Source organism: Sorex fumeus, unplaced genomic scaffold, assembly GCF_029834395.1.
Source record: "Sorex fumeus unplaced genomic scaffold, SorFum_2.1 ptg000037l, whole genome shotgun sequence".
Taxonomy (NCBI): Eukaryota; Metazoa; Chordata; class Mammalia; order Eulipotyphla; family Soricidae; genus Sorex; species Sorex fumeus.
The window spans coordinates 2153554-2180326 of NW_026606094.1; the positions used below are offsets into that span (position 1 = coordinate 2153554).

At 54.6% G+C, this 26773-nt stretch overlaps 1 protein-coding gene across 1 annotated transcript in view; it reads right to left on the bottom strand.

Annotated features, from left to right (window-relative positions):
• The window catches only part of SND1 (staphylococcal nuclease and tudor domain containing 1), a 433640-nt gene that overhangs the window by 80503 nt on the left and 326364 nt on the right, over window positions 1–26773 (bottom strand). The window contains exon 16 of the mRNA XM_056118385.1: window positions 8302–8411. Coding sequence (XP_055974360.1) covers window positions 8302–8411 — 110 coding nt within the window. The remainder of the gene's footprint in view (window positions 1–8301; window positions 8412–26773) is intronic.

Genomic DNA, 26773 nt, shown 5'->3' on the forward strand with positions numbered 1-26773 from the left:
GGTGGGAAGAGCTCACACTGCAGGCTGCTGTGGTTTGGCTGATGCGCTGGGGTTGGGGGAAGCTCTTCTGGAAACAGAGGAGGCAAGTCTGGAAAGTGAATCTGATCCATGAGAAATAGAGGGGAGTTAGATAGACTTCATGTGAAGCGGTTTCCCTTGATTTTAGAGAATAGCTCAAGCCTTGCTAAAGCCCGAGAAGCAATGAATGTCCTGGGTCTCTGAGAGGTTAAAAGGAACCAGGACTCGCTTTTATAGGTGGAGAATTCACAATTAAAAAGAGGGACCCCGGGTTCCACTAGCACAATCCTTACCTCTGAGGAGTCCAGGAATCTCTCACCTCCACAGTCACAACCCCCAGCATCCCCCTACCCCCCACCACCATTTCTCTGTTTGTTCTGGGTCACAGGCTCTACAGAGCTATAGAGAAGGTAGACCAGAGGAGGCTGAATGTGCCTGGTCTCACACTTCCTTCCACTGGGACAGCTCACACCATCCTGTGTCTGACAATATTGAAAACTGTACTTGGTGAAGGTTCTGCTAAGTTGCAAGGCTCAGAAATTTTCATGCGCTTGTCTTTGTATGACAGCCCTGAAGTGAATCAGTAAATCCATTCTCTGGTGGCTGCCAACAATACTTCCCGGCAGCCATCTAGATGAGGTTCAGAGTACGGACAGTGGGTCAGACTAGCAAAAAACACGAAAGTGAAGATCATGTTTGAGCCTTTCACATCTTAATTCTAGAACCCATGTGGGTTGAAGCTAAAGATGGACAGGAACAAGTCGGATCCAAATGCCAGAAATTGCTTTGTTACTGCCAAGGCTTCTACTTGGGGAAGGAATTGAAATACAGATCTAAGGACTATACCTCCTTTCTTGCTTTGCTTTATTTTAAAGTTTTTTTTTTTTTGTTTTGTTTTTGGGCCACATCCAGCGATGCTCAGAGGTTACTCTTGGCTGGGCATTCAGTAATCCCCCCTGAGTGCTTGGAGGATCATATGGAATTCCAGCAATTGAACCCCAGTTGGCCACGTGCAAGGCAAATGCCCTACCTGCTGTACTATTACTCTGCCCCCCCCCATTTTTGTTTTATTTAAGATTTGGGGCCACAGCTGGCAGTGCTCAGGGGCTGTTCCTGGCCTGGGGGCTGTATATGGTACCAGGGATTCAACTCGGGTCTCCTGAACGCTAAGCATGTACTCAGCCAATGAAGTTCTCTCTCTCTGGGCCCTCTCACTTCTTTTTATTGGTAGGAATATCAAGAAAAACAAACAGACGTGGCAGAGATAACAAGACTCTCTCCAGGAAGCATTTATAATGGTAAGGACCCATTCTCTAGGGAAAGAAGAGACCCATCTTTCTGCTGAAAATTCAGGATTTTCTGCCCTGTGATACAACCGCCTTCCTGAGGCACCCTCCATGTTCTAACCTTGAGTCTTCCTTTTCCTGCTCTAAGCCCAGGAGCCAGACTGGGACAGGCATGCCAGCCTCTGGAGGGCAGCGAGGTCTATCAAACCCAGCCCAACTGGTCTGGATGACATAATTACAGGTAATAGGATCTTGGCCCAGCCAATGAAAAATTAGTCCCAGAAGCTATCTCAGAAAAATGGATGCAATTCTATGCTTGACTGGCTAGGAAAGTCTAACAGAAGAGGAGGGAGACAGCCTGAGCCGAGCCAGCAGCTGTGCAGAGAGGAATCCTGGTGGAGCGGGCATACCCCAGGCGCCCAGTGGTACCCTGAGCACTTGGGGAAGGCCACAGAGACTGGACATTTGGCTACTGGGGAGCTTCACGTGATGTGTACTACAAGAGGCCAGACGAAAGACAAGGCCCAAGCAAGATGCTTGTCCTCCCTTACTTTCCCCTCACCCTTGTCACTGCTGGGGCCCTGCTTGCTGGGAGGCTGGAGGGGAACTGGAGCGCCCTTCTTCCAGCTCTCTGAGAGAAACTTGGTGGGGGCCAGGGACCTGGAAGGGGGCAGGAGGAGGCAGAGGACAGTCCGGAAATCACAGCCCTTCAAACTAAACAGAAGTCTGTGGACTTTATGCAGGCTGGGCAGAGGGAGTCCCAGCCCACGGCAGCATCCGGAGGAAGCCCAGCCAGGTCATGGTGATGGATGCTGGCACCGAGAACTTCCTGACTGAACAGTTGTGTACAGCCTCCATCCTCCTTGCCCAGACACGGACCTCAGAGAACTTTCCCCAAGAACTATGAAGGACAGCAGGCTTTCTTCCCGGTTTCCAAAACGGGGTTACAGGGAATGGATCAGCCGAACAGATGTACCTATCTGAATATCTCTTCCAGATGAGGTAAATACACAAAGCACAGAGAGATGAAAAGATACTTAGCCCGTGTCCTTGAGGCGCTGACAATGCAGGAGAAGCGCCTTTCCACGCACCCTTCAACACCACTGAATGACCAACATGTGACAGATGTTTGTAAGGAATGCCATGGGGACTAAAGAGGGACCACTTCACCCAGCCTGGGAAGACAGTGAAAGGCTCCCCAGGAAAGCCTTTCAGATAGGACTCAAAACAAAGCAGGGAGAAACCTAAAGAGGAGTTGAAGCTAGCAGCTCAAGGATAGGAGAGGGGAATGGATAGTCCTATCAGGCCAGTTCCAATGGAGAAGCAGCTCATGACAAGGCTTTGGGCTGGACAGGCAATCAAAGACACGTGTTCCCAGGGTGGTTTGATTTGATCCTAGGGCCAAGGGCATGGTGCATCTTGAAACAAAGCCTGTAGCTTTGTCTCCCAAGGAGGATCAGAAACGGGTAGGGAAAGCCTTGCTGAACTGAAGGAGAAAGCAGACTGGTGCAAGAGAAAGCTTTTAAGTGGGGTGCTGGGGCTTCGGTTCCACGCAGTGAGGGGGGTTTGTGTTCCAGCTGCAGCCCCAGCAGGCATGTACCACCCCATCCCTGAGGCACAGGTGAAGCGGAAGTCAGGCAGCTGAAGGACAAACATTTCAAGATAGCGTGGCCACAGCAGCCTTCCCACAATCACGGGAGCCCTTAGAATCAGACGGGGGCTCCTCACTGGGGAAGCACTTTCACTGCAGGTTGCGGGGCCTATAGCAGGATGCGCATTACTGAACATGAAAGCATGCTCAGGTCAGGAATGGAAGCAGGCAGAGGGCACCCTGGGAGGCAGGTGGGGAGGGGAGGGCTTCCCTGGGACCTCCTCCCGGGATAAGGGGAGAGTGCGAAGCAGGACTCTATATCCTGGCCTGGATGGAATGTGGCAAGAACTCAGGAACAAAACGGTGGTTGGAAGGCTGGTTTTCCAGAATCCTTAGTGGGGGGGCTCGGTGAGGCCTCCAGGCGGCATGGCATTCAGGTAAGTGCCTCAGCCCAGTCTGGGGTTCCTCAGTCTTGGGGGTGAGCGGCCCTGGTCATGCAGACACGTAGAAATATCTGGTTCCCGAGATTTCCTGGACAGCGGCACTCGGGGCCAGGAGGGTTGGAAGAACCCAAGCTAGACTGACGGGGGAGCGCATAGTATGGTCCATCTTTCTGACAAGATGTAGCATGCCTGGGGCTCAGACAGAGGAGACAGAGTCGCTTTTCTCTCATCCTGCATTTTCTTTCCCAAACACCTGCTCTACAGAAGACGCCTCGCTATTTACCATGGGCCCTTGCTTCCCTGCAACATACACAAGGTAATTCAAACGGCAGATAGATGCTTGCACGGCTCATGCTTGCTTTTCTAGGGGAGGCGGGGAGCGGTGGGGAGAGGGAACCCAAAACTCTTCCGGCCACTGTGGCCTGCAGCATGAGTTCCCTGGGGGACAGCTGCCCTTCTGATGCCAGCAGGAAGAGGGGAAGTGGGTCACGGCAACTGCCACAGTGCAGTGAGGACAGAGGCGTCACCGAGCAAGGCCTTGGCACTGACTGCCAAACCTCTCGAGATTCTGCCTGCTGCCCCCCAGCTCCGGGAACCCGCTGCGCCCCAACTCTAGGACCAGCACCTCCTTCAGGGAAGGAGCTGAGCAGATGTCTCCACCTTACGGGCCCTCCTTTTAGGTGAAGGTTTTCCTAGCAGCAGCCATGGTTATTCAGCGAGAGCACTGGCCCACTGGATTTCTGGCAGGACAGTGCAAAGAAATTTCACGAGAATCGAACCCATGGCCTCCGCTGCACGGCAAGTGCTACACCATGCACAGTTGCACCACCGGCCCTGTCATGAGTTTTTGCCAGTTGGGCTCGCCCGTTCAGATCTTCTGATAGGCACACTGAAGTGGGCAAGAGCCATGGACCTTGAAGCACATGCTGACTGGCATGTGAGAACCAAGGAGCTGGCATCTGGCTGGTGGTCACCTGCCCATCAGCTTAGGCAAGCTCCCTCCCCACCTCCTGGTGCGTCCTGGCAGTCAGCAACAGGGCACACCTTGGGAGTCACCCCAGACTTCCTGCCCTTGGTAGAAATGAGGGAACTGCCAGAAGCAGCTGGACTTAGGGGTGGGCATGGCATGGGGGAGACGGGGGGGGGGGGTAGTGTCCTTATTTGGTGTTAACCCCTTCCCCCCTGCAGCCCCCCTCCCCCCCCCCCCCCCCCGTCATAAATACAGCCACAGACCCGATGAGTGCATGTGATAGGGTGCAGCTGCAGAGCAAATGCACTTTCAGGCCAGACAAGTCACTCAAAAGTCAACCCAGAAGGCCCCGTCTAGCACAGGCCAAACTCTTTTTAAGATCAAGGGATGAAGAGTAAATATTTCAGGCCTTGTGGGGCCCAGAGCCCCTGCTGCCACCACTCGACCCAGCTGTTACTGCGGGAGAGCCGTGTCGCTGCTCCCTGGGCAAGGTGTGGTTGTGTGTCCATCAAATTCGTGTTCAAACACTGGTCCACTGCGGCCAGCCCCTGCACCCAAGTCTGCCTGGGAAGAGCCGCTGCGCAGGCCGGGCTTTCCCTGAGGGCCCGCGGGAAGCCCAGTGCTAGTGCCTGGTGGCACAGGCCTCCCAGCTCACACAGGAAGCAGCAAAGCAGAGGCGGATGCTGGGCTTCTCGCCCTCTCTCCCACCATGGCTTCCTGCCAGCCTTCTCTCCTTCCTGGGGATCCTGTCTCACTGGCTGGTGCCCTAGTCTTGTGCCAGCCCCCTTCCCACCATGGGTGTACTTTACAGCCGTACCCCCTTGGCGCCTGGCCCCAGCTGAGAAAGGCTGATCAGAAACCAGAAGATCAGCACGCCCGGATCACTGAGCTTAGGGGAGGGTGGCACAGTGGACGGCGGGGAATGAAGGGGCAAAGGCCGTGCGGGAGGGCAGGCAGAAAGGCACGGGCACTGCTGGTGGCTGAGCCCCGGCTGACATGGTTAGGGAAGGGAGAGGCGCTCGGGTCTCCAGGCTCGCCCCTTCCTGTGACAGCTGGAGCCAAAGGGCAGGAGGGGCAGAGATTCAGTTTCCTGGTCAGCTGAAGCCTGGCCAGCACTTCCTACATAGACAGTCACTTTCAGGGCCAGTCCCTGAGTGCGAGCCCCTTGCCCAGCTCTCCTCTTGGGCTTGGGCGGTGCCAGTGGGCACCCAGGGGTCCAGGAGGTGCCGGCAATGGGATGGTACAGGCTGCCAGGAACTGGGAAAAGCCTATAGGGGAGCAGGGCCAGGCTCCCCCTGTACTCTCCCTGCCCTGCACCCCGCCACGCCCTCCTGACCCTCACAGCAGGCTGTAATCGCAGGCTTCCAACAGGAGGCGATTGCTCGCTCCTTTCCCCTCGAAGGTGCTGGGTACGAGGATTTTCTTGGAGGGGATGGGGTGGAGGGCAAAAGGAAACCTCCCTCAGTGACAGCAGCTGGGCTAAAATGGAAGCCACCATAAAGACAAATGAAAAATGTGCTAAGGAAACAAACCTCTCTCTGCACCGCTACATGCCGCAAACAGGGGTCCTCGATATTATAGACGGAAAAGCTCAGGAGAACAGCCTGGAGTGGGCACCTTCAGGGAAAATCCCATGTTAGCCTGAGTTTGCAGCACAACCGACCTGCCTTTCCACAGAATGCTTTTGAAACCAGTCACCCCAGGAACCAGACAAGCCACCCATCCCGCGGACTCCTCAGCGCCATGTACTGTTCTGCAGCGCACCCATCTCCCATGCTGCTCGCTGTCCTGCACTTGGACATCACAAGGCTGCTCAGGGCACTACCACCACCTTTCCGCTCCGTTAACTCACAGGCCAGGGGCTTCAGAGGGGTGCAGAATTGGGGAAATGTAGCTTTCCTATGGATTAAATGTCAGCCGCAAGCAATGGTAAGGCCAAGACAACAGGAGTCCAAGAGCTTGGTGGTGCCACACACGCCTTCCGGAGGTCAATCTGGCCGACACCCCTCACCCTGTGCTTTTGGATGTCACCCATGGATCAGTCGCGTGAATAAGGTGGAAAGGAGATGGGGAAGCAAGAATTGAGAAAGAAAGGGAGGGCCAGTGGGCAGGACATTGGCCCTGCATGCGGCTAACCTGGGCTCGATCTCTGGAATCCCATATGATCCCCCCCGAACCTTGCCAGGAGTGCGATCCCTGAGTGTAGAGCCAGGATTAAGCCCTGAGTACCACCAGGTGAGGCTCAGAAAACAAAAAAGAAACTTCAGAAGCAGCCAAAGAGTCAAAGAGCTGGTGGACAGTGATGGCAAGTGAAGGGAGCTAGAGAGAGGGGCATCTGGTCTAGTCGTGGAGGTGAGGAGGTCACTAGCAAAAGGCTGCTCCAGATTGTGGCCGTGTCTTCTCCCTTACCCTAGCATGGTATGCTTGCGCGCGCGCGCACACACAAACACACACACACACACACACACACACACACACACACACACACAGAGTTCTGTCCTCCCGCCAGCTTTAGCGCATGACCTGGACTGGACTCATGTGTTCCCAGCATCACAGGGCTCTGTGGTTCACTAGTCACAGGCTCACCCAAAGGTTACCACTCAGATGTTTGCCTCCAGCTACCTAAACCCCAAAGACTTCAACAGCTACTGATAAGGAGCTGAGGACCCTTGAGGTAGCAGGGGGCTATCTTTAATTGATGAAACTTCAACTACCCTTTCCATTCTTTCTTTCACGATTCCTGCTGTGTGGTTGGAAGAGGGAAGACGAAGGGGTGGAGAAGGCGGCGACCCGCACACCCAAAGGGCTTCTACTTCCCTACTACCTACATCAGACTAAACACAGAATGTGGCTAAACACAGCATGTGGCTGCAGAGACCCTGCTGGGGTTGACCCTTGCACCCCCTCCACCTCCACGTGATGGTAGAACGCGCAAGCCCACACCAGATAGCTGCAGCCAAATCTGGGGAAATGGAAGTCACGTCTCTCAGAAAGATCCAGAAATTTTACCCACTCTCTATTCCCCCACCCTCAAAGAGAAGGCAAGTACAAGAGAAATGCCAAGAAAATGGCAGCCAGCAATAATGGTGCCACTTAGTCAGGGATCAGGCTGGGAAGCTTGAGGTAGTCCGTTCTCTACCCCTTACACCCAGGGACACGGTCAAGATTCCTTATTACCAGGGAGTGGCATCACCTCCCAATCCAAAGGCACCCCACACTCCGCTGATAGGATCTCCCAGGTCTCCAAAGACTCAGGGAAGGCAGAACCTCTGGTCCCCAGTACTGTTTAGCTCTGAGCATGCTCAGGGACCCATGGATTTAATTATTAGAGAAACGAGGATGGAGCAGACCCAGCACCTAATCCTGAGCCCCGTACACTCCTGCACGTGCCATTTGTGGGCCCACCCAGCAGGATGAATTGACTGGCATCAGTCCCTGGACAGATGATAGATCTGTTGACTGTGACTTGAGAAAAATTAGCAGGTAGATGGGCACCAGAGCCGCCGAGAAGCCCAACTCTTGCCTGCAAGAGCCAGCCCAACAGGCAGAAGCAGAAATACAATTAAATTAAGTCAGAAAACCCGCTACAGAAAATGCAATTACTCAAAGATACAAATAAATGTTCAAAGAAAATTGGCCCCTGACAGGGTTAGTCAAGCTTCTAAATCCAGCTGGAGGCAGGCAGCTCTGGCTAATTCGCCAAGGAGGAGGACTGCAGAGCTCTAAGCTCTCTGCGTCAGGATCCTGGCTGGACCAGCCTGGTGCTCGCCACGCCTCCCAGGACACACGCGAGGGACCGTGCAAATCCCGGGTGCAGGCCATGGAGCCAGGGGCCCCCAGGAGATCGCATGGGGTGAGTTGACGGAATGGACGGCGGAGGGGGAGGAGGCCGGGCACTGGTCAGAGCTCTTCTGCCCCGACGGGAGAGCCTCGCCCCAGGCAAGCCCTCAGAGCCCAGCCTCCCAACTCAGAAGCCATGGGCAAACAGCCTACCTCACGTTGCAGCACCAGCTCCTTGGTGAAAAGCATCGCTTCCTCACTGAAAGGCTCACCCTCCTGCACCAGGCCGGGGAGGTTCCGGGCACCGCGGGGACATTCAATGCCTGTGTCAGGAGAAAAGGAGAATTGGTGAGGAGAAGGTCCGACCAAGACGGTGCCCTCACCCGCCACTTCATATGGCTGCTAAGAGGAAGAGGGGAGAAGGCCAGATGCTCAGTTCTCTCCAAGGGGTAAAACCCAGTGGTCAGAGCAAGAGTGCCTGGGAGGCACGGTTGGCACCACCTGGCTGTTATCAGGAGCCAGAGTTCGGGAAACGCACTGTGTCCAGAGGTGGCAGCATCCATGCCCTCCTCTCCTCGCCTTCACTCACAGCAAAGACTCTCTCACCTCAGTGATCCTGCCAGCTGGGCCACTCGGCCCGCCAGGGCCATTCCAGCGACTCCCAGGCATTTCCTCTTGATTATCTGACATTTGTGTCCAATTTGAAAGCGCTAACTCAGTGTCATTTTCCTCTCCAGAAATAATGCCGTTTTTGTCCTCCCTGCCCGTACTGGGTACAACTGCCCTTCAGTTTTTCACTCAAAAGGAGATACAGAAAAAAAATATAACAAAAATAAAAAAACCCAAACAAAAACTCCTGAGACCGGTGAAATAGGAGGTCCCAACATAGACCAGTTTACCCAGAGACACCACTGTTTCTTAGCCTGGTAACCTTGGTCAAGTTACAGAACCTAGCCTTCCCTTTCCTTAGACGTGCCCATTTGCCAGTGAGGTCTATCTAATGACAAAACTACCTCACATGATTGTGGGTGAAGGGAGATGTGTGTGATGGAAATGGAAAGAAAGGGCTGACGGGCTTGAGGTAGTTTAATCACCAAGATCATGATTGCTGAGACTGTGACCCGGGTTCAAAATCTCAGTCACCTCTAACTATTAAGTGGCCTGGAAGACTCCTGAGGACAGAATTCTACTTTGAACGCATTTTATTATTATAAAAAAAAGAATTATTTTTTTTGGGGGGGCATCTGGTACTTCCTCTGGGGTATTTATTCCTGACTCTGTGTGAGAAGTGAACCTGGTGGTGCTCAGGGGCTCATATGCAGTGATTGGGGATGGAATCAGGGTTGCAGTGTGCCTTCCCTGCTGTACTATCACTCTGGGCCCCAAGGACAGCATCTGACAAGAAGGAAATAGATACCCTCTGACCACCTGCCACTGCTTTATCAGTGACAGGCCAGGATCTAGAAGGCAGGAGGATGTCTGAATTAGAATTATGCTTGCCAAAGCAAACAAACAAACCCCTGAATGCATAGTCCTTTAATCATGAGGCAAAAGTTGCAATCGTCCAGAGCCCCAGGTCAGATGCTCGGCATACAGGGAGGATGACCTGATGCCCACGTCACCCAAGCACCACAGGTCTTTCTGGTGGCTTCAAGAAGGCAGGATGGGAAAGGGTCACTCATGCAGAGGGGCAGACCTGGTGTGGGGGAGGCAGGGACTTTGGCGTCTGCAAGTCTCTTTCAGAGTGAGAGGGCCGCTGGGAGAGGAGAGTCACTGCCACTGGCACAGACGGTGCATCTCTTATGGATGAAGCCAGGTGGCCCGCGCCTGGTCCTGCCTATGGCATGGTGTCAAGGTCACGAAGCTCAGAGGAATGAGAATCGTTTACAGCTGGAGTTTTCTGAAGATCAAGAAGAGAGTGCGTGCGCTGCAAGCCGCCAGGCCTCACAAGAGGAATCCATCACTTCAAACACAGCATGAACAGGAGGCGGCATCAAGAGGGGAACTTGGACATGAGCAGCAGCAGGCAATGGCCAGGACTCTTAGCCCACCCAAACCAAGATGGGGCCCCTCACCCAGGCCCTGCTCCAGCGTCAGCGGGGCTGGGACATCACCGGAGCCGTTTGCCGGGCTGCAGGGAGGAGTGGAACTTAGTTTTGCCCAAGACCAGCATGAAACTCAGGGAGCCCACGAGCCCAGAAGTAACCCTGAAGGCAGTTACGGAGAGAGCACAAAATGAAATGAAAGATAGCCTCAGATTTTTCAACACAGCAACAGCAAGAGCACTTTTCATTTTGTATCTGCCAACCAAGCAAGACTAGAACAGTCACGGAGAAAAATAAACAATCCCACTGAACGCTGGGGCCACAGAACCACAGATAAAGCTTTGTTGCTGAAGAGAGAATGAAGGTTTATTTCTGGCCCTTAGCAGTCACTGCGGGGGAGGGAGGGAAGTGGGGTAAGGCTGGTGGGGTGGCTATGATCGGGGGACTAGAATTAAGAAGGAGGTTAGAGGGGGCTGGAGCGATAGCACAGTGGGTAGGGCATTTGCCTTGCACGCTGCCGACCCGGGTTCGATTCCCAGCATCCCATATGGTCCCTTGAGCTACTGCCAGGAGTAATTCCTGAGTGCAGAAGGAGTAACCCCTGTGCATTGCCAGGTGTGACCCAAGAAGCCAAAAAGAAAAGAAAAAAAAAAGGAGGTTAGAAAAACTCCCAGGGCAGCAGAAACTAGAAGAACTTTCCTGGCAAGCAGCACATACAACTCCAGCCTTCTTTACCTCCCACCCCTCCCTGGACATCCTCAAGAGTGTAAGAGTTTCCAGCAGCTCTCTGTGTCTGAGGAAACCATCAAGAGATCCAACATAAAAAAATGGAATGGCTGGCTGAGACAGGGAGTAAAGCAAGTAGGGCCCAGAAGAACTGGGGATCATGCTCAAGAGAGTGCTCTGGGCCCTAGGATACGCTGCTGACTGGCTGCCTCCACTTCCCCGAGGCCAAGCACCAGCTCTTCAAGATGGGGGTGGGGGTGCCTGTCAGAAGCAGTTCCCCGGTATAGGCTCCTAGCAGGCGGGCAGGGGAGAGAAGCTACTGGTGAGTGGCAGCGTCTCCCCTGCTGCTGCCTTTCTTCCGGGCTGCCTCTCCCTTCCCGTGGGCCTCAAGTCAGACCTGGCTCCTGAGAACATCCAGCCCAGGCCTGGCTAATACTGCTTATTAGGACACAGAGGGAGCAGCTCTTCAAAACAGGCCCAGGGAGATTTACCCGCAGCCCTAAGTGCTGGAATTAAGCAGGCAGATACGAGCATCTAGGAACGGCCCTTACAGGACAACTCTAAGGCCTCTTTACTTACAAAGGGACTAAGTGGCCTATGGCAAACCCTACTCAGAGGCTAATGCCATTGAGCAGAAGTCCAGGTACCCGCCTACAGGTCACAGGGGTAAGAAGGTCGCAATGCACCTGGTGCAGACCAGGGTGTGTGTGCGGGGGTTGGAGGGACAGGGAACAGATGTCTTGGAGGGGAGTGGGGTGTACAGCTGTTTACACTGCCAGGGCGGGGCTCTGGGGTGTCCTGGCAGCTGTGGCTCAGATGTCAGCAGACGGGAGCAGACTGGCAGGCTCCACACTCCTGGTCGGGGACCCACTAGACACGAGGCGTTAGACCAGAACTTGGACTCTGAGTTGGGCTGGCAAGGCCGAATTGGAGCCGGTCGAGAGCAGGAAGGGCGAGGACGCTCAGGTCTGAGCACCAGCTCTGGGAGGAGCCGGGCGCAACTTCTGCAGCCGAAGGACCTTAAGGAGAGTTCTCTGCCAACTCTCTGCTCTGATTATGACCCACATATGCATTTTCATGTGCTGATCCAGCTGCACATGCCCAGGGTTTGACTGGGCCTATGTGGGACATACCACAATAGCCACTCTTGGTTCTACGTCAATGAAGGAAATGACAAAAGGGGGTGGGATGATGACATGCATTAGGTGCCCTTGGGGGGACGAGTCCTGCAGTGTGAGGGACACTGGAGAGAGTGGGGTGCGAAGGGAGACGGTGGGGAGCGATGGGGCAGGCTCTGCTCTCTTGGCCTCTGGGCCTGGTTTTATGTCCCACGGGATCCAGGCAGAGTTGGGAAGCAGCACTAGAGGAGCGGAAACAGGCGCGTGCGTGACAGGCTGCAACCAGACAGGCAGCGGTCGGCACCACGCCCTGGTGCAGACAGGCTGTCAGCAGCGGAGTCCTGTGCTTTCGGTCCGCAGCAAGCCTGGGGCACGCTGGCACCTTCCTGCCATCAATGACTGCAGTCCTGGCTGGCATCCCTGGGGTAATGCTTGGGGACCAATGAAATGGGCTGGAGAAGAAGTTCCAGAGCAGAGAATGAGGGTTAGCCTTGAAGCAATGCTCGAGGCTGCGGGTATTGAGCTGGTGGGCACACATGCCGAGAGCTGGGAAATGAGATGTGTGATCCCGGGGTCCCCGACCATGCTCCCTGGCCAGGGGAAGCAGGACCTGGCACTCTGCATCCAGCGCAGAGCTCCTATGTGCGGTCTTTCCTGATAAGGTGGCTGCGGGGCTGCCTGCTGATAAGGCCCGATGACCATGACGTGCCCTGCTGGGCTTCAAAGGTGCAGTGCAGCCTGCGAACTCACCTGTAACCCCAGAACCGGTCTGCAAGTCTCAAGCGCTTTGGTTTTAATTAAAATGATTCCTGACACCTAGAGAAGGTCCCACCATCTTGTAGGCTGTCTCAGAAAGGAAGAAACCCAGGCAGCCTCTTGGCCACCTCCCACCAAGAGCAGACAGCAGTGAGGCCTGTGAGCCCAGCAGTGAGCCCCCTGCCCCCCATTGGGCTTCTTGAACCCTGCAACCCTTGACCTTTCTGCCTCCAGGCAAGAAAGAGCCAATGGTCCTCGTTTCTCTGTCTTTTGGGAGAGGCTGCTTAGCTGCTACCATTTATAGGAAAGGACACCGAAGAGTTGTCCCCTCACCAAGAGTTCAGGGGGGCAAGACCACCAACTGCCAGTGCGTTCTGTCCTCTCTTTTCTGCTGTCAGGGCCTCTCCAGGCCCCACGACTCCTGCCCACAAACATGGGGGTACTCCAAAGTGTCCCCCCACAGGCCAAGAAACCCTGCCCCCTTCAATAAGCCCTGTAGAGATTCCTCACCCAGGACTGGCTCTCCTGGAGTAGGGCAGATACCGCCTTCAAAAAGAAAACGCGGGGCTAGAGAATAAGCTATTAAAAAGAAACGGCACTCAGAGACCTGGAGACACTCTGTCCATTAAATTACCACTTTGGCCAGTCAGCTTCGGAACAAGTGGCACAGCACTCTCGCGAGAGGTGCCGTCTGCTGCGGACGAGGTGAGTGTCCTGGAGGGCGCTGAGCCACAGTGCTTCTGCTTCTGGGCACAAAGCGTGTTTGCCGTGGCCTCTACCAGGGGGTGGGCGCTGCAGGGGAGTGTAGCTTCCCAGTGACAGTCCTAGAGATGAAGCAAGGCCTTGGTGGAAGGAAAGGCGCCGCCCGCTGACGTGGTCTGCACCAGGAGGCTCTGTGAGTGGACTTCATGCACCTCATGGAGGGACGGCCACAGGGGTACCTGCACGGGCCACTTGGCCATGTGCTGACTAAAGAGATGGAAACACACTGCAGCTTGGCTGGGGAGATGGCACCCAACTGGCTTCCATTTCTGGGGCCGCACACTCCCCTGACCACTGCGGGGGTTGGCGGCTGCTCTCCGCTGGGTGCACCAGCCCTGGGCCAGCAACAGCCAACAGTCACAGCCCCCAGAGCTGAGCTCCCCTCCCCCAGCCCATGAGCCTGGATCTTGCCTACTCCGGGCACCGGGCAGCAGCAGGTGAATCTGGGAGACTTATCGGCAGAACACGCTGGCCAAGTCAATCCCGGGGTACTCGTGCCCTGACTCTCACTGAGGCCACTCAGAGGCAACTGTTTTCGGCATGTGACCTGGCTCGTTTCTCCCCCTCCCCCTGCCCGACAATGAGCCTCCCTGCACAACTCCCCCCAAGTAATCTCAGATTCCCAGTGGCCCGCCAGGTCCGAGGAGCTGAAGTTGGGACCCTCCAGAGGGACCCCTATAGGTTTCCATGCACAGTCCCATCCTCCGGCTCCTAGGAGTAAGAATCGGATGTTTTCTATGTAAATTATGAAAGGGAAACACAGAAACATTGCCTTCTGAGGGCAGGCTGCGGGCAACTCAGTTCTTCCTCCTCCTGGTACCTGACCCCACTGGGGCCTGGGAGAACAACCATGAACATGGGCCCTCGGCCAAAACCAGGAGAGGGGCTCACAGGAAACCCCTGGGGACAGCCCTCTCTCTCTCCAGGTTACATAACATGCCGGGAAGAAAACAGCACACCCACACCCCTTCCCCCGCCCCCGTCCTGAAAAAATGGGCAGCTAGAGATGGCAGAGCCCAGTCAAGTGCAGGGTGGGCTGTATCAAGGAGACCTGGGGCCGGAGCCTGGGGACAGGTCTGCTTTCCTGCTTTCCAGTGCCCGAATGGCAGAAAACAACTGCCGTGTTCTACCCCGTGTGCAGCTCTCACCAGTCCTGCGGCCGCCGGGAGAGGCAGGAAACTGGAGCACATTTAAAGAGAGCAGCAGAAGATGACTCAGGGGCGGGGAGGCCTGCCTTTAGAGGGGAGATAAAAGGTGCTAAATCTGCACAGCTCGGCTCAGCGGTGACTAAGAGGGCGACACGAGAGCAATCTGCAACTATTTGAAAGGTGTAAACACAAGAAAAAAGGAGGAAAGATGCATCGCCTGAAAACAGGGGGTGTAATTATTAGGGGAAAGAAAATCTGGACGAACTATCGGAAAAAAACTTTGCGTGGGGATGACTCCCGGGTTATAAATAAGTTTCCTGATGGAAATGAAAAAAAAAAAAAAAGCAGCTCGTGGTGGCTTCTGCAAGGGAAAGGTGGCCCCTTGGCCCTGCCACTGCTCATGCATGAGCGGCACACGCCAGGGAGCTGGGGATTTCTTGTCTGTATTTTGGGAGGGACTACTTTAACGACATTCAGATCTAAACACCTCTGCTTTAAATACTGCGCCCCGAAATGTCAACACTGTTTGTGCTAATCAGACCACAGAGACAGAAGCGGCAGATCTGGTGGCATTTCAGAACAAAGCCTGGCGTTCTGCACTAGCCACATGCATAGCGAGCAGGTCAGCGGGGCTGACAACAGAGCCAGGGCCAGGCAGTGGCCGGGGCACGAGACTGGACTGTCGCATCCTGCCGGCCACACCAGACCATAGGAGGGAGCAGGGACACCACTTTCTTTTCTTTCTCAGCAATACCATTCCCTGGAGTAAGCCTTGGGGGCGAGGCAAAGCCCAGTCAGAAAACCCTACAAATTTCCTGTCCTGCTAACTGCATAACACTACCCTCCGTGCCTCAGCTGCAGAGTCCACTGGACATGCTAATTCTCAGGGGCCAGAGTCTTAGCAATAGCAGGCAGGGCATTTGCCTTGCCCGAAGCTGACCTGGATTTGATCCCTGGCAACCCGCATGGTCCCTGAGCCTGTCAGGAGCGATCCCTGAGCACAGAGCCAGGAGTCAGTCCTGAAAACTGCTGGGTGTGGCACCCAAACACGCCAAAATAAAATAAAATGCAAACTTTTTTGAGATTGACCCCAGCATTCAACCTTTTCCATTTCTGCACTTGCCCTGGCTATCCTCTCCCGCCACTCAAAACAATAACCAAATAAACACAGGTGCACAGGAGATGCTCAAACACCCAAACTGGTATGTGTGTGCGTGTGCACGAGAGAGAGAGAAAGAAAGAGAGAGAGAGAGAGAGAGAGAGAGAGAGAGAGAGAGAGAGAGAGCGCGCTATCACTGCATCCTTGGGCCTTCAGATGCAGCCTCTGACCCAGATGACTGAGAACAGCTGGGAGGGACGCCATGACCTCTTGATTGCTCGCGAGATCCCCCCCAAACAAGGTAAAACTAACATCAAACACCAAGCCAACCTCAGGACTTCGAACAGACTCTGTATATAACCTAGACGGCACAAGCTGGGCCTTCAATGACGTCCAGTTGGATTCCCTACATTTAGACAGCGTTTCTTTCCCTAAGCTGTGGACTGGTGTCCATGACTCCAACCATTAGCACAGGAGGCAGGCCGAGGCGCAGTGCCCAGGGGCCGAGTCTGGAGGCACATGGTTGTCACCTTGACCACACGTTCCCAACCAGAGCCTTGATTCATTCCCTTGATCTCAGATCATGGCATCACACACACCTAGAGTGTGCTCCCAGTTCTGGAACTGAAGCAACTGGGAGGTCTCAAGTTGCAGAGATGGTCAGTGAATCAGTTAACAAGCAAATCAGCCCACTTGGGACCAGCTGGCCCTGTGTTCCCACTGCCTAAAATGGCCCAAAGTGCAGCACAAATAGGAGGCCAGCCGCTTGGTTTGCAGCTCAGATCCTTAACATGGTCTGAGGCCTCCACGTGTATTAAGGGCCTCAGAAATCAAACAAGGACCTGCATTGTCTTGAATTCCTTTATTCTTTCCTTTGCTCTCTACACTGTGTCCCTGTTACCACGGGGAAGAGGGGGTCCCTTTTGGGCCCATTTTGGAACATGCCACTGCCAAGGCACTCTCGGGGATCAGAATAAAGGGAACCAGAGAAAGAAGGGATCCTAATTAAAGGGCTCGAAATCCACAGGTAATTGTCATCAATGAAGTCAGACCCGGGCATCCGCTGAGAAGGAAGCCAGTTTTAGTTCCCAGTTCCTGGGGGTTCCAGGGAGACTTTGATGAGGTGGTTCAGAGTGGGCAATGTATGAGGCATTTGTTGCAGGACGAAGGGAACTGAGAACAAGAGCGATGATGAGATGCCGCGCTCGGTTAGAAACACGCTGCCCGGTTCCTCTCATCGGGTCAGAATAAATAATGCTCTCTAGGAGGGCTGGGTGGTGGCTGCGGCCTCAACTCTCCCTCCTGCAGGCCTGTGCATGGGAGCAGGCCATCCTGCAGTTACCCCAGGTGAGGGAGCACCTGTCTCTGCACATGGCAGGGAAGCGGCAACTGTCTGCTCAAGAGAATATCAGAGAGGAAAAAACTGAGCAGAAATAAGCACTGGGAAGACAGGAGGACATCTGCTGGGGGGAGGGGAGTGTGAGGTGGCATGCATGCTGCTGCGGACACTGTCCACCCTGGCAGAGACTGAGTAACTCGATTCGGGACTCTCAGCTGTGGGGCTGTTGAATGCCCCATCGTGGACCAATGTCCGAAGAGGAGACGGTGGAAGTGAAGGGAAGGCCCTGGGGCCTCGCTCGGGATTTCTGGCCCCGTTGCATTGCACACATGCAGAGTGGCTTTGCCAAACTTGATTTCTGGTTGGCTTTGCCCACCCGAGACGCTTTCTCTTGAACGGAGCTGGTGTGCCAGATTAACAATCAGGCCGGCATCAAAATAATCTTTTAGAATTCTCTCCCCATGACAGAGCAAGATCTGAAAATAACGTCTTGTTTTGTTTTTAAAGAGAAGAGGGAGGAGAAAAAAAAACCAACAAAAAACCAAAACTTACCTTGCCCTTAATATTAAGAAGGCATTTCCCTTCCTGTGGCACCCCAAGAACAGGACCGGAAATGACGGTGTTGGCTCTGGGGGTGTGAGGGAAGGGGGTGGCGGAGAGTCCCAGCACATGGGCTGACTGGGGGGAGGGGAGCGGCGGGCGGGGAGGGTGTTTGCTTTAAGCAGAAGCTGCAATCAAATTCCCATCAACTAGGAGTAAAATAAAACAAGTGGGCATGGGAAAGCACCGCCCCCCATCCCCCCACCGGTTTTCCTGTGGTGTCTCTGCATTTTCCTACCAGATCTTCCACCACACATCTTCAAGGCACAGAAAACAAACCCATTTGTGGGGGAGAGCGAGGGCCCCACCAGTCTTTCCAGCCCCAAGAAAGCGACATGGCTCAAGCGCTTATGCAACGTCGTAGCACCATGGAGACAGCACCTCACAAGCACCAGCCCCGCTGGAGCAACGAGGGGGAGGCGGTTTCTATGAGAACCTCGATTTTTGCTTTCTCCGACTTATTTTAAACATGGTACGTTATCTTTGAATCACATAAGTCTTAGGTTTATTTATCTCCTTCTCCCCCACCACCCCGCCCCACCCTTTTGCATTTTGGGGGGCACCAGAGACTTCCAATCAGCCGGGGTGCTTTGAATTCCATACTGGAGAAGGAGAATGAACACAGCCTCCTGCCCAGGCTGGCCGCGACTCCTGGCAGGGTGGGGAGAAAAATTCCCACATGGGGCTGGCAGATAGGTCTGAGCCTGCAGAAGGTATTCTGGCACACACCTGGCAGCCAAGTGGGAAAGCCGCTTTTTGCATAAATTTAGAGGGCCTTACTTCCAAGCCAGACTGCGCTATATTATTTGAGTAAGAGGGTTCTGAGGTGCAGAACAGATGCTTCCCAGCAGTGGAAGGTCAAGGGAATTTCTAAGGAAATTGCTCTGGCCTTCGCTGTGCTAAGACACACCAGAGGTTTGGGGTTTGCGCCATCACCAGTGATGCAGGAGACGCAAATCCAGGCAGGCACCTGCAGCACGCAGGCCTCCTCCAGGGCAGGGGGAACGAAGAGAAATCAGAGAGTCTGGGGAACTCTGCCTCACAGCCCTTCCCTTCAAAATAAAGACGTGGAGAAGGCAAAGATTTCTGGAAGGCCCAGGCGCTCTCTCGGCAGGAGCAGAGGCGGATCTGGAGAGGTGCACTCTGTCTGGATGGGAACGTTCTTCTTGTGCTCTCTTTGTTTGGGGGCCACCTCTGGCGGTGCTGGGGACCGAACCCAGTCTCCTACACACATCACACTGGCTCTCGACCTTCTTCTTGTTCTTAGTTACATAATTCTAGAGGGTCAGTAGACAATTTTCTGTGGGTTAAAGTCAACCAGTGGTGTTCTAGCCCATCCTGTGGTCTAAGGATAATTTTATATTTCTGCCTGATTTAAAAAAAAAAAGAAAAGAAAAAAGCCAACAAATATTTTGTGACATGTGAAAATTGCCGGAAACGCAAGGCGTAGCGTCCCTAAGTAAAGTTGACTTGGCCTGTGGCCACTCTCACTTGTTGTCAATGGCGGCTTCCATGGCACAACAGCAGAGCTGAGTATTTGTGACAGGGACTATATGGCCCACAAAGCCCAAAATATGCACCATCTGGCCCTTCACAGAAGTCTGTGACTCTTCAAGGATGTTGTATGCTGGTTCAAAAAAAAAGGCAGGCCAGGCCCAGCTCCACTTCCCCATGCGTCAGCATGCGCCTGCCTGTCTCTGATGATCAAAATTAAAATGCGGCCAAATAGTTTAGAACGGGCAGGAAATGTGCCCTGGGGAGACTGAGGCATCGAAGGATCACTACCGGGGGATCCTCAATCTTCCTCCCCTAGATGGGGGATGCGGGGGATTCTCCTCCCCGGAAATGAAGCTGTCTTCTCTGCTCCTCGGTGTGCAGATGCTCTGCTACAGGTTTCCAGCTCCCAGGATTCAGTTCAGACACCTTTTCTTGGAGGCAACTCTTCTTGGACTGGGAGGCCCCGCGCTGGCAAACTCATTGGTCTCCTTTCGGTGTCCAGCACCCAGCACGTCTTTGGGGAAATCCTTTGGCCCTCTGCTTCTGAGAGACCTGTCTCATCGCTGTTCTTTCACTCAATCTATTCTCATGCAACTTGTCACTGTGTTGGACAGAGAGAACTCCGGGGTATGGAACCAGAAACTGTACTCCAAGCTCCAGACCCGAGTCTGCAATGGCATCTCCCTTTAGCTGAGTGCCCTGCCAGTATCTCAAACTCAACGCAATGGACACCAAATTCCTCATCTTCTTCCTTAAACCTCACTCTCTCTCAGCCTGGATTCTGGTTTAGTGCCCTTCTTCTCCCAGCCTCTGGCAACCCACCCCCTATCCCTGCCACACCCATGGCGGGCAATAGTGGCTCAGGACTGGCAGGCCCCTCTGACTGCTCAACTGGCTTTGATGGCAGCTTGTCACTTCTGCTGGAGCGTCTTCTGCTCTCCCCGCTTGCCTGCCCTTTGCTCCACGTTGATTCTCCCCCATTATGTTCTGGAAGCACCAAGCTCTGTACAAAACCCTTCAGTAGCTTCCTATATGTCTAAATCACAAACCCCAGCTCTGCGATGTGACATCCCATGCCCAGGCAGGCAGACACCCATTCCTTGGAGCCTGTACCACAGTCATTGCTCCTTTGCCAGCCCTCTGATGCCTGTACAACATCAATTTTTTTTTTCCTCCTCATCCTCAGGCCTCATTTTCTCCTCAGGCTGCCAAAGACCAAACAGTGGCTCCTTCCCCTGCTGCTGCTTTTCCTTTGACCCTGAAAGGACACGAAGGCCATGTTCAAACCAGAAATCTCCTAGCTGACCTCACTAGAAAGGCCTGAGGGGGGTGGTGGGTGTGTGCACTGGGGAACTGGGATGGGCGTGGGGAGACTGTGCCCCATTGACTCGCCCTGAGACCAGGCAGGGAGGCTTTCGCGCCGGGTGAGGCTGCAGCAGAGACAGCTCCATTAGTGCAGGGGGGAACACCAGGTCAGCCGAGAGGGGAAGTCCCGGGACTGTGTGAAGTGCAGGCGGCCTGCCCCGGGGGCTCCGTCCCAGCCAGCTTTCCTCCCTGGCCTCTCAGAGGAGCCCCAGACTCGCTGGGGACGCTGATGGTGCTGTGACAAGCAGTCAATTCATCTCCTCTTCTCCTTCACTGGGCAATTCCAGACCACCGCTGAGAGGCCACTTTGCAGGAGTTGGGGAAGGGCGGCTGTGGGGACATGATTGTCTCCCCTGTCTGGGGCACAGTGGGAAAGCTGAGGATTGCTGCCGCCCTTCCTTCCCACAGAAGCCACATCGCAGGAGCGGGGGTTTCAGCTGTCGCTGCAACAGGTGGGACTGGGAAGGCAGCAGGTGCGCATCACCAAGGCCTTTTAGTCCCTGGCACTGAGGGACTAAAGGCGCAGGAGTATCAGGCTGTGGGCGGGGCTGCCAGACACACAACGGGAGTGGAGGGGGCCAGCAAGGCAGGCCAGCGGGCACCTGGCCGGTGAGCTCCTGGCTCTCTGCAGCCCAGAGGGGGCCAAGGACCTGCCTCTGAGGCAGGAAAGGGGCAAGGACAGTGTTAGGCAGAGTCCCTGGATGAAGCCTGCCAAAGGTTGGGGCTTTGCACAAAGGTGTGACAGGTGAGGCCATGGCGTTCTTGTGACTGAGAGGTGGGGGCCGGAGGGAATGGGGGGGAATAGGTGGCCATCAGGGGCCCTGCAGAGAGGAGGTGACGCCTGCCTAGCAAGCTGCGTTCAGGAGAGTCTGGGGTCCGATGGCCAAGGGCTAGTTGTGTTCGGTGTATGCTTCTGTATGTAAGTTGTGTGTGTGAGGTACTGGAGACATGACACATGCCTTGGGAGACTGCACAGACTCAAGCTGGGGTCCAGGGGTCCAGGGGTCCAGGAGGGGAGTTACCCCTACACCTCCCCGATACCAAGGCTGCCTGCTGGGGCGCATACACCATCTTGAAAATGGGTCACAATGCTGCATGTGGATGCCGCCTGCTCCCTTGTCATCATGTCCCAACTGCCCGGCAGAGGGGAGCAAGCCTTGCCGAAGAAGCCTTCCGGGGCATGGTGTAGGCTCCGGGGGGCCAGGGGCCAAGTGGCAGAGTCATGCTTCTCTGAGGTGGGCCCCCTCTGAGCCTTCAGGTCCTGCGAGTGCCGGGGCGCCTGTGGCCTGGGAGAAGGCTCCTCCAAGGAAAGGCGGTGCCAGGCATCCCTAGCTGGGAGGCCGAAGACTATGTGGCGTCCCGCTTCACGCACCTGTGCTGTTTGGTCTCCCAAAGCCTTTGTCACTGAAGTGACAAGTCTGTCCTCTAAACCACGGCTTCTCAACCTTTTCCTGACGGCGCCCCCTTCTGACCAGGGTTTCTTCCTGCACTCCCTGTGTCCTGCTGGTGGCCACGCCGCCCCCCCCCCCCCCCACTCTTTTTCATGCTGTGCCATGCCACCCTCCAATGTGATTTTCACCTGCAACCCTGAGATAATCTGGGGGCCCCCAGGGCTATGGCACAGGTCGAGAAAAAGAGAAAATCCCATTCTACAGTGCTGAGCTTGGAGGTCCAAAACAGACCTGGTTTGGTTCCCTGGAGCAGCGTTTCTCAACCAGGGCTCAATCCTCTTTCCTCAAGCCCCTTCCACTGTCATGGGCCTCGGATAGATGGGCCCAAGGGGGAGTGGGCCACAGAAGAAAACTGTACTTTATGGGGAGCCATGCTACAAGGCTGGGTGCCAAGCAGTTGGACCGGGGGGTGGGGTGGGGGGGAGGGCTTAAGAAAGCAGCAAGGTCGGAAGGGAGCCATTCTCTAAGGTTGGGAGATGCGCCTCTGGGCTACAAAAATGAAAGATGAAACTGAGTTGAAACACCAAGCAAAACGAACACTTCCTTTCTTCCTGGGTCTTCTCCAGTCTCCAGCAAAGGCCTGGGGGGTCCCTGTGAAGACAAGCGGGGCCAGGGAGGAAGGAAGGGGCCTTCCAGCTATGGCAGGGAGACACTGGCCCCAACAGGCAGAGAGGACAGCTGCCAGCGAGAGGGCGGGGAAGTGTGGCGGGCAAGAGAGAAACAAAGACAGGAGAAGTGCTTCGTATGGAGGCGTCTCCCGAATGTCACCAAACGGGAGATCCTACGTCCGTACTTCACCCACCCTCGGCAGACAGCTGTTCATGCGGGGATGGGGGAGGGGTGTGGGGGGCGACACAGGATGAGGGAGAAGGGGAAGGAGGGGTTTCTCCTTGCCAGCCTGGAACCTCAGGAAGCCCCCGGCACCTAAACCATGTCAGAACTCTGGGCTCCCCTTTCTATCTGTCAGGAAACCAATTTGCCCCCTAGGTGGTGAATGAAGTTACAGTGCCCCCCGCCGCCCCCCCCCCCCCCCGAACACACATGCTGCCAGCTTGCGGGGCGGGTGGATGAAGGGACTCTTTTTGGTCCACACCCGGAGTGGATGGAGAAGGGTGAGCCCTACATCCTGACTTCCTCGGATGCACCAGTCTTCTCTGGAGGGGTGATGCGGTTTCAAGTGCCGCAGAACTCCACCGGCTCACGCTGGTTAGACACGCACTCAGGAGCTCGGCCCTGGCGGAGCGCACAGCTGTCTGGCCAGAGTGGGAGGAGGAGGAGGAGGAGGAGGAGGAGGAGGAGGAGGAGGAGGAGGAAGCAGCGGCGGTGTTCCTGTACCACTTGCTGTTCCCAGCACTGCAGTGCCCGCTTGGACCCATCTCGGTTCCCTGCCAAAAGGCGGGCACACAGCCTGGCAGCTGGGCCCGAACTCTGAGCAAGAGAGCCCCCCAGATGGCTCGGGCTGGCAGAGCAGGGAAGGGCCTCCCTCGGGGACAAATGCCACGCAGACACTCAGTGCCACACTGCTGTGAGAGAGGGGGAGATGGGGGAACCTCCCCTCCGAGATGGGAGACAGGCCCTGTGGAATACAGGCGCAGACACAGCCACTACGGACCCCAGTGAGTATAGCCGAAGACCGGGCATAGCTGGGTGGTGGGGGGGAGGAGAATGGGAACCGTCACCTGCCCTTAGTCTGGCTTTTCTGCTGACCCCTTCCTGCCTGTCTGCCTCCCTCTGGCTGCTCTCAGGTGCTCTGCTCAAGACTGTGCCTTAAGTACTGGGTGCTTACGGCGGTTTGTTCAAGCTGCTCCCTACCGCAAACGTAAATCCCCCAAATCACACTCCTTGCACTTCAAATTCCCACTAAAAGCTGATGACTCTTAACCCACATTCCTGGCTTTCTTATGGAATCCATCCAGACCTGTGTGACTCTAGGGACCTCTCACATTCAAGGTGTGGAAACTGGCCTAATGCCTGTCTTGTTGCAAGCACTCTATGACTTACCAATGGGAGAGCGACCTCTTCCCATGAGCCTCTATTAGCAAACGACCCACCCAATCCGAGCGTGCAGAGCCCTACTGCACCACTCCCAGTCCTGCCTTCTCACCCGCTCTGCCCTCTAGCCCACGTCCCATGCTGTCAGGTCCACAGAGGGCCTAGTCTTAGCCATGCTTGCCGACTTCACTTTGCGTCCTTCACAGCCAGGACCACTCCTATTGTGTCCAAGTGAGCTGCGAAAAATACAGATGCAACAAAATGGGGGATTTTTTTTGTCAATAACAAGGATGAATCTCAGATAAAAGCTGGGTGAACAAAGACGATGATCCCATTGATGAAGCTGGAAACTGGGCCAGATATAGGACAGCGAGCAGGGTGTTTGCCTTGCACTTGGCCGGCCAGGGTTCGAATCCTGGCGCCACATATGGTCCTGCAGGCACTGTCAGGCATGACCCCCAAACAAAAATGTTAAAAGAGGCAAGCATCGTGGATGCTGATGGAGGCCAGGAGATTGGTTTCCTGAGGGGAGAGCCCTGAGACAGCTCACTGAGAGGCTAGAAATTACCTGTTGCTTGCAGGACTGGTGGGTGCTTGGTGGGTCTGATTCCCCAAACTCTTCTTTTTGCCAATTTCTCCTGAAGCAGACAAGAGAGTATTTGGGCGGGGGAGGGGGGGCACACCAGGAAATACTCAGGGATTACTCCTGGTGGTGCTCGGGGGACCATATGGGATGCCATGGGGAATCACATAGAACCTGGGTTGGCTGCATGCAGGGCAAATGCCCCACCCACTGTACTATCACTCCAGTCCCTGAGTTAGGGAGCACACCCTCTTCTATGTTCCTGTGATGGCCACTGTGGTCCAGATCAGGACACATACTGACTCACAGAGGAGGTGGGGACCACTCACTCTGCAGTATGGAGCCAATGAAAGAAGAACACTTACCTATGAATGCCAGAGGTAAGCCCAGCCCTCCCCCCCCCCCCCCCCCCCCCAGCCAAGTAACACGGCCGCAGCAACCATGGGAGACAGAGCAGAAGACAACTGTGGGTATGAAAATCCACTGGCTCGCCTGAGAGGTACATAGAACCCCACGTTCGATCGCTTCAGGTTTCTCAGATTCAAAGGAGAAAGGGAGCAAAGGGAGAGCCAGCGACTCGCATCACTCAAGCATTCACAGCATCATACAAAGAACCGATCACAGCAGGGATCCAAACTGTATTTTCACAGTGGCAACGCCAGGGAACCAGAAACCTGATGACCCACTCGAGGTCATGTGCCAACATGGGACAACGGTGCAGAGCTGCCGGGCATAGGTGCTTCCTGTCCACCCTGTCACGGGGAACTGGGCTGACTTGACGTTACTCTGGCTCCTGGCTCAGTCTATGGAATTCTGTATGGGGACATCTTCCCCTGAATGGACAGATCATCTGAGAAGCCATGGAGGAGGTTCTGAACATTAGGAAAGAGCTGGAAGTTTCCTAAGTTTATATACAATCAAGCTGTTGGGGAAGGATAAAGAGAAGATGTAGACGGTAGAGAATAAGTAGAGAGAAAACAGTATATAACAGCCACTGGTTAGCATGAACCTCTGTTGCATAGGCACAGGACGAAGGACTATTTTCAAACAAACACTGAGCTCTCTAACACTGATGGCCCCTGCCAGTCCTCCTAAAGAACAGATGAGAAGCTGAAGGCAAAGGCAGGCTGAGTAACTCACATTGGGTCACAGAGTTTATAAACAGCAGGTCTGTCCCTGTGAGTCTCAAGCCCACGTTTTTAGAGACTAGAGGTTCTCCCTCAGAGAGGGCCGCATCACAGAATTTTCAAAGCTGAAGTTATTAAGAGGCCCTTGGGAATATCTTAGCCCAACTTTCTCATATTCTGTGTGAGGGTGTGAAGCTTGGGTCAGGCAGCCGTCTCTTCAATCATTCACTGTTTTTCTATAGGCAGCAGACCCTTTCCAGAAGCAGTTTCACTGGAACAGCCATTTAGAAACTCCCAGTTGACACTGAATGTTTGTTACAGGTTTTGCCCAGAATCTCAGTTTCCAGAGACTGAAAGGTAAAAGAAAGGAGCAAGCTCAGTGTACCCCTTTCCCCCATTTCTCTCTTTAAGGCATGCACAGAGACTAACTAAATAGAGAGATGGCCCCTCCGGCAACATTCTTTATCAGGAAACAACAGTGAAGCAGGTGAAGCTACCACTCACCAACTCCACACCTTACTGAGATTCTGCTATGTTCCAACATCAAAACTCCAGACAAAGAAACAGTGCAAGGCAAGGACTTGGTGGTGACAGAGGTAGCTAAGGATGCCCTGTGAACAGAGGTGTTCAAGCAGGGCACGCTGGGCTGGGGGGTCAGAATGCAGGGTCTGGGCAATGGCACATGGGGCTGGAGTACATGCCAAAAAGGCGGAAGCCTGGGTTCCATCCTTGGCACCACCAGAGGTGGCCTCTAAACATGTGGACAAGTAAATACTGAAGTTCAGTCTTCTTCTTTTCCTTTTTTTGTGGGGGAGATGAGGGAGGGTGAGGACTGGGGGTACCTGGTGGTGCTCAGGGGACCACTTGTTGTTGGCAATCAAAACAGTCCCACATGTCACGCTTGTGCCTGAGACCTTTGAACCAAGCTCAGGGCACTGAGGTTCAGTCCTAAAGAATGGATAATAATAACTGACCAGAGGACGGTGAATGGAGGAGACTGAGTGAGGGCTGGACCAGAGTTAGCTGCATGCAGGGTGAGTGACTCAATCTCTGGACAATCTCTCCAGCCGTCCCCAA